A 7,992-nucleotide genomic window follows, 5' to 3' on the forward strand; every position below is an offset into this window, starting at 1 on the left:
CTAAACAATTATTCTATAGAGCAGGTGGATTTCAAAACGATCAGAATCGTAAAATAACAGTCCCAAGACTCGCTCAGAAGGTGGCATATTGTTAGAATACGAAAATATGCAAAGCGAGCACGGCATCAAAGCCGTGTCTTAAAACGAAGAAAATCATTTTCTTGCGAAGTAGGAGCATGCGAGCGAGGTACCCCAAGACACCTTTGTTTAATAATTAAGTTTCCTGTGCAGCCGTCTTGGTTATTAAAATTATTCTTGATTTGGACGGGATGTTGCGAAATACACTCCTTTTTATAAGAACGTCTAATTTTCAGTTGAGGCTGGGCCGTTTTTATTTTTGGGAGATTTGAAGCCTGAATATGTTCTTAACGATTTTCTTAAATCTTAGTGTATATAAGTATACAATACCCAAGGAATTATTAGAAAGCGAATTACACTTATGATCGATAGCAATAATAGGGTTGTTACGCATCAGGACTTAAAAAGAAAAATATTTCTGCCATCTAAGCATCGGCATAATGTTGGCATGTTCTTAAAAATGGGTAAAATTTCAGGCTGGAAGTTCTATTAAAAAGGGTTCATATAAAAAAGAGTGTATAAAAGTCCCCTAGACACCAAACTCCTTATAGACATTTAGGGAAGACAGTTTCGAAAATGAATTGAGAGATCTTGACTTTCATAATATTCTTGTGTGCGCGCCCGCAGATTTTTCTTATTGTGTGTTTCTTTTATCAAGTAAGGAAATGCTTTTGGTTGTTGTCGATTAATTCAAAGCTTCTCTTAATGAGTTTAAGAGTTCTGATAGAATCCTAGCTTATCCAATTTTGGTATCGCCGTTTCTTTGATATTTATCTTTATCTTACAACCAAATTTGGTTCGCGCGCCCCGTTTTTAAAACTCGAAAAAATGCACTAAGTTTTCTTATCCGTTAATCATGAAATCTCAGCAGAAACCATCCGGCTAAACTAATCTTTCGAAAAAGCGGCCAGGGCAAGCACAAGCTAGGAGTCCTGGGCTAACACCCCGCCTCCTCCGATGATTGAGAGATCAGAAAACGCAGCAAATTTTTGGAGCTTTGAAACGGAGGACGCGCAACAACTAATTTGGTTTTAAAAAGCCTTTTATACAAACACACTTTTAGGGATCGTGTAGAGTTAAAAAAAAAGGAAATAAAAAAACTGGATAGAGGTAATCCAACCCACCCCTCCCCTAGTCTCCCTCTTAGCCGTTCTGGAAAGTTTCGAACCCCAGACGCCGCGCGATGCATTAGTGGAGAGGTTGAAAAAGCGCACGGTGCATGACGGTCAAGATGCGGTATCGGGTTCGGAGTGGGTACGAGCCCGCTTCTAAACTTGTCACGCAAGCTCAAGCGCCGCCTAGCGAGACGATTCCAGGAAGGTTGTGAGGGACACTAACCCACCCCTATCCGATTTTTTTTTATATAGACAGAACTTGACACCATAGAACATGATATTCGCAGCTTTTAAGTTTTACTAGCACATTATTCCCTCCCCCCTTACGAGGGTTTTCCGGTAAGTTATGGCTCCCTGTACGTGTGAAGGCCATGACCGTGCCATAGATAGGGTCTAAGTGCGTTTGACCATTGATCTTAAACAGGGAGGGGACCAAGAGTTTAGAACCGAGCTCCCTTTTTAGAATGGTTTCTTGTCCATAGTCCCCCTAAACAACAAACTTCTTCAGTCCAAAAAATTCGGTTCCTTTCGGCCCTCTCCCCTGGCTCTAGGATGTCGTGTTTAGCTCCCGCCTTTCCCCACTTCTGTCACACATATCTTCAAATTTCAATTTTAATCAATATAATGACCCAAATTGTATTTTAAAAGAAATCTTGTAATAACTATCTAAAAAGTTTATACTTCATTAGCCAAATTTAATCGAAAGTCTGGTAGTGATAACATCTTAAAATCGTCTGATGGGAATGAATGTACTAAAAGCCTAACTTCCGCAAGTTATACTAACAGAGCTAGGCTCTAAATCAACAAGTGCACCGTATTTATAGTGTTATTAAGCATTGTCGCTGGGGTGGCCACTGCCTGAAATTTTTATTGTGTTCCTAGTTGTTCTTGTACGTCCCTCCGATTCAGGTTAGTGTAGGACAGCTTGAAGAGACGGGAACCTCCGGTTTAGTGTTTTTTATTCTATAAGACTGGAAACACACTTCAACTCGCTTGTGACACAAACTCGAGTCAAGGCATAAACTCGGGACAATTCCCAGGCCAGGATTCGAACCTGAACCACAGCGGTGACACACTAGGCCAATCGTGCTTCCACAAATGCTTTCCTTACACTGGTAATTTTTTTTGCTAGGATGGCAATATACCGGTTGACAGAGACTGTTTAACTTAGGCAACAGGTTGATTGGATCAGAAAAGGCGACAATGTTTTAATAAATAGTGGGCTCCTAATTCGGTAAGATTATCAATAAAGACACAGTTGTCATTACATATGATAGACATCTCTGAAGGCAGACTACTTGCAAATGAGCTATTCGCTACTGAAAGTCTATTTTCCACATCTGTAGTTAGCAAAAAATGGCAGAAAGCTCAAACCCGCTTCCAAAAGTCGTGTTCGTATTCGATTCCGCCTAATCAAAACAACTTTAACATAAAAAATAGCTGGATTAGGTAGAATTGTTCTAGGTTTAGTACAGGTATTATGACTGAAAATTGAGCTCATTTATCGGAATGTGCTCTCAGTGACACGCCTTTTTATGAAAATGAGATTCGGTGAATATTTTGGACCTCACTTGAGCGCTAGAAAGAGCTTTGGCAGGATCACACCACATTCACTCTGTAGATCTTTGCCGCCTGTTACCTTGTTGTTTGGTTTGTGAAGTTAGGTTTTCAAAATGGCTTCAGCGGAGCATCTTACAAAGGTGAAAGCCAAACTCCAGGCGATAAAGGAGAAAATCGATGAAACAGAAGATCGTGAATTAGCGGCAATGGAAAAGTTGCGAGAGGCAGAGGAACGATTCGAGAAAGCAGAAGGCGAGGCGGAATCGTTCAAGCGACGAATCCAACTTATTGAAGCTGAATCCAGGCGAGTCAAGGAATTATCGCAGAAGAAAGATCATGAGTTGGAAGAGATGCATAAGAGATCGAAAGAAGAGGAGAATCTCTGCAAAACCCTTGAAGTAACTGACCGTGAGAGCGACGAAAAAATGCGAGAGCTTGAAGACGCTCTAGAAGAAGCAATTGAGTTGGATAAATCCACCGCCGATAAACTAGCAGAGGTTGAGCTCAAAATTAAAGTTGTTCAGGGCGAGCTAGAAAAGGCTGTTGAGAGGGGCGACAGAGCTGAGATGATGTGCGAGCATTTGATGAATGATTTTACTGGGACGTCTGAAGTTCTACGCGATTTGGAAGTGAAAGACGCCGCTGCTTCTGAACGCGAGATCGACAACGAAGACAAAATCGAGTTCATTCAAGAAAATTTGAAACAGATGGTCTACAGATACGAAGAGGCCGAGCGCAAAGCTCCTCCACTCGAAATGCTGCTCGATCAACTGGTCGAAGATCTGGAGCTTTACAGGCTGAAGCGCAAGCAGGTTGACGAAGAGATGAAAGCAATGGGAGAACTCGTGGAGCAAGTGACAATCGAAGCTAAACCGAAACCCGCAGCAATCTTTGAGCAAATGGCCCAACAAGAACAGGCTGGGGAGGAGAAAGCAGCAGAGGAAGAGGAAGAGGAATAGAAAATTCATAATGGACGCACTCCAAACAGCAAGACACTTATAAATACTTTTATCTTTGGTTCACAAGAGAGGAAAAAATTATGGCACGGGTTTTGTATTTGTTATAACATTTTATTTCAAAGACAGTGACAGTTTATGGAACATCAAAAATTCGGTGAAAAATGTTTGGAATTCAACCACAGTCGGATGATCTCTTTTCGCTGAGAAAAAAAAAATAAAACTCGTGTATTAATTATATATTTTTTTTGGCCTCGACAATACTTAGACATTTGAAAGACATTGTTATCTTGATCTTTACTATGTTTTTGGAAATGTCGAACAATGCCCTTTCCTCTTCTGGTTGTAGTTTTTCGCCTTTCTAGTCGAGCTAATGTCGAAAATCTTGCCCTAAAGTTTTATCTAACGCCATGGTAGTTAAAATGTGTAATATTTGTCAAGAATGCGATAGAATAAATTTCCTTATAGTGGAACATCTCTGTGCGTTGCTTTTCCGGTTAACTGAACACAGAAACGATTATTTTGCTTTGATGATAAAGGCAAGGTCGTAAGGTCATCTTTGTGTTGACATGGAGTGGGCGATATGTTTTTTATTGTGCGTTTTATCTGTTGCGTTTCTTAAAGACGGTTGGATCTTTTTTGTGATAAAAGTTTTGTATATCTGTTACTCGAAGACTCATTTTTTTTTTCACCAGAGCTCTTATATTTGCCGAATTTGAATTTGCAATTGTACAGAGTATATTGCACATTAATTGCATGATTTCACGCTTAGCGCTGAACTCCCTATCTTTTGGTATTAATGTAAATTAACTAGAATTTTTACTTTTATATGTGAGGACAAGCAGTCAGTCAGAAGAAATAGGGGTTTGCGGTGTTGGCCTTTTTGTACGATATTGCGGTAAAAAAGCAAAAAACATGCGGTGACGCGGTATTTCAAAAAAAACTGCGAGATGGGAGTTTATACTTTTCAAACGGCGGTATTGCGGTAAAAATAAAAATATTGCGGTGTTAATATTTCCTGCGGTGCGCGGGATTTGCCCGTGGTACGGAAGATCTAGCGCAGCGGGAAACAAGGTAAATGTTGGTGTCGCGCATGCTCTTCAATAGTCCAGACCTGGGACTCTCTTTGCGTTCGACATTCTGTCTCGCGTGAAAGAGGGTCCAGCATTTATTGCACGCGCATGCGCGAACATGTACCAATCAGCGATCTTCACGGCAAAAGTTGAAATACGAGCGCGCGCAATAACGGACGTGCCAAAGGAGGGTCGATTCCCGCTAGACCTTGTCGGGTGCAGAGCTCTGAAAATCGATCATCGCTAAGTTGAAAAGAATGTTTTGTACATGTGAAGGAATATCAGCGAACTGCTTGGGACTTGTTTTCTATAAAAACGCGATAAAATGTGATTGAAAATAAAATTCCAAAAAAGCGCGCGCTCGTTTGAAATGACGCTATTGCCTAAAGCGCGCGGGGGAAAATAACGAAAACGGAAAAGCTCTTTGATTGATATATTTTCCAGACTCTAATTATCATCTATCCTGTTCTCAGAAAAGATTGACAATCGAGTATTTACCCACGATCAAAATCAGCGTATTATTTCTGAAATAAAACCTCGCTCGTCCCTTTCGCAGCCATCTTGAACTAAGCAACAAGTCCACACCGCATATATGCGGTGTATTTTCGCGCATGCGCATGCAATAAATACTGGACCCTCTTTCACGCGAGCCAGAATGTCGAGCGCAAAGAGAGTCCCAGGTCTGGACTAGCTCTTCAAAGCCTCGTCCTTCTGTGCTTTGCAATAATTCCGATTTTTGTATGCGGTATTGCGATATTTTCTAATATATTTTGTGCGGCATTGCGGTAATCAAACCCCCCCTCCCCAAATAGGATCGATTCGATTCCCAGCTTGCTTCTGTGAGCCCACACAGGCGCGTTCCCAGGACTGGCTTAGGGGGTGGGGGTGCGCAGGTATCATATGGAAAGAGCATAGTCTTTGAAGATTCCTTAATAAGAAATGACCCGCTTTTGGCCGCCAAGGGGGGGGGGGGGGGGGGGGGCTGTGTGCGCGCCTGCCACAGAACGTGCCTTCGAGGCCTAGCGACACTAAGCTGCATTGTCACCAGTTTACTTCCGGAGGTCCGACGGAAACCTCAACCGTTAAAATACAAAAGAATCTATTTAAATCCGAGATATTAAACAGGCCATCCCCGCTCTAAATTATCAATCACATCCTCAAAGAAACTTCTAATAAACACACTGCACAATATTTTCCGCATTTTCCGTTAATAAAAGCTTTAAGCCCTGTGCAAACTGCCCCAACACATGGCCAGCATGTTGGTAATAAGTTCATGCTTGACTTGCGTGTGATGCATTACGGGACCAAAGCCAACCCAAGACTCCATCATTTTACTTGTGTTCAAAAGGCAACCCAAGATTCCGCTTTGTTCCGGTTGAATTCGGTTTTATTTGTTTCCTGATGTTGAAGTGGTCGCCATTTTTTACGATTACGAGTGATAAGAGGACGATAAAAAGCAATGATTTTAATCTAAAATTAGAAAGTAGCACGTGGGATTGTGTTCTGCATGATACATTTCAGTCATATATCACTTTGACGACCAAAAATTTGCGATGTTTTCTTTCATTATAGATGTGGTAACGTCTAATTATTTTTGAAATGACAGCATTATTCGGACGCGAGCTAATGTATTATGAAAACGATGCAAATTAGCCCAGTATTGCTGGGTTTGTGTGCAAACTGCGCCAACAAAGGTGTGGTATGCAATAATGATCACGAGACAAAGGAGATGCTGGCGAAGTGTTGGCCAAAAGTTTGAACTCAATCAAAATCACGCCAGCACCAGCCAGCACCTCCCAACACGGTGATCAAACTGCTCACGCATTGTTGCGCCAACGTCTCAGCAGCAATGCTGGCGCAGTTTTCACGGGACTAGCCTATCTATACTCAACCTTGCTGGCCACTAAATAGAGAGACGTTCGGCCAACCTCGCTGGCCACTAAACAGAGAGACGTTCGGTCAACCTCGCTGGCCACTAAATAGTGAGACGTTTGGCCAACCTCGCTGGCCACTTAATAGAGAGACGTTTGGCCAACCTCGCTGGCCACTAAATAGAGAGACGTTCGGTCTACCTCGCTGGCCACTAAATAGAGAGACGTTAGGCCAACCTCGCAGGCCACTAAATATAGAGACGTTCGGCCAACCTCGCTGGCCACTAAATAGAGAGACGTTCGGTCTACCTCGCTGGCCACTAAATAGAGAGACGTTCGGTCTACCTCGCTGGCCACTAAATAGAGAGACGTTCGGTCTACCTCGCTGGCCACTAAACAGAGAGACGTTCGGTCTACCTCGCTGGCCACTAAATAGAGAGACGTTCGGTCAACCTCGCTGGCCACTAAATAGAGAGACGTTCGGCCAACCTCGCTGGCCGCTAAATAGAGAGACGTTAGGCCAACCTCGCTGGCCACTAAATAGAGAGACGTTAGGCCAACCTCGCTGGCCACTAAATAGAGAGACGTTCGGTCTACCTCGCTGGCCACTAAATAGAGAGACGTTCGGTCAACCTCGCTGGCCACTAAATAGAGAGACGTTAGGCCAACCTCGCTGGCCACTAAATAGAGAGACGTTCGGTCTACCTCGCTGGCCACTAAATAGAGAGACGTTCAGCCAACCTCGCTGGCCACTAAATAGAGAGACGTTCGGCCAACCTCGCTGGCCACTAAATAGAGAGACGTTCGGTCTACCTCGCTGGCCACTAAATAGAGAGACGTTCGGTCTACCTCGCTGGCCACTAAATAGAGAGACGTTCGGCCAACCTCGCTGGCCACTAAATAGAGAGACGTTCGGTCAACCTCGCTGGCCACTAAATAGAGAGACGTTCGGTCAACCTCGCTGGCCACTAAATAGAGAGACGTTCGGTCTACCTCGCTGGCCACTAAATAGAGAGACGTTCGGCCAACCTCGCTGGCCACTAAATAGAGAGACGTTCGGTCAACCTCGCTGGCCACTAAATAGAGAGACGTTCGGTCAACCTCGCTGGCCACTAAATAGAGAGACGTTCGGTCTACCTCGCTGGCCACTAAATAGAGAGACGTTCGGTCTACCTCGCTGGCCACTAAATAGAGAGACGTTCGGTCTACCTCGCTGGCCACTAAATAGAGAGACGTTCGGTCTACCTTGCTGGCCACTAAATAGAGAGACGTTTGGCCAACCTCGCTGGCCACTAAATAGAGAGACGTTAGGCCAACCTCGCTGGCCACTAAATAGAGA

General features: G+C 43.5%; 1 protein-coding gene across 1 annotated transcript; it reads left to right on the forward strand.

Annotated features, from left to right (window-relative positions):
- The first annotated feature begins 2,750 nt into the window (after window positions 1–2,750).
- LOC5510284 (tropomyosin alpha-4 chain) lies at window positions 2,751–4,182 on the forward strand. Its single transcript, XM_001630717.3, has one exon. It carries the CDS (start codon window positions 2,867–2,869, stop codon window positions 3,710–3,712), a length of 846 nt encoding a protein of 281 aa, XP_001630767.1. The 5' UTR covers window positions 2,751–2,866; the 3' UTR covers window positions 3,713–4,182.
- The last annotated feature ends 3,810 nt before the right edge of the window (window positions 4,183–7,992 follow it).

The sequence above is a fragment of the Nematostella vectensis genome, chromosome 14 (genome assembly GCF_932526225.1).
Source record: "Nematostella vectensis chromosome 14, jaNemVect1.1, whole genome shotgun sequence".
Classification (NCBI taxonomy): domain Eukaryota; kingdom Metazoa; phylum Cnidaria; class Anthozoa; order Actiniaria; family Edwardsiidae; genus Nematostella; species Nematostella vectensis.

What these genes read in the sequence shown, in the direction of transcription:
- LOC5510284 (XM_001630717.3), top strand. Translation starts at nt 2,867, where the DNA reads ATGGCTTCAGCGGAGCATCTTACAAAGGTGAAAGCCAAACTCCAGGCG.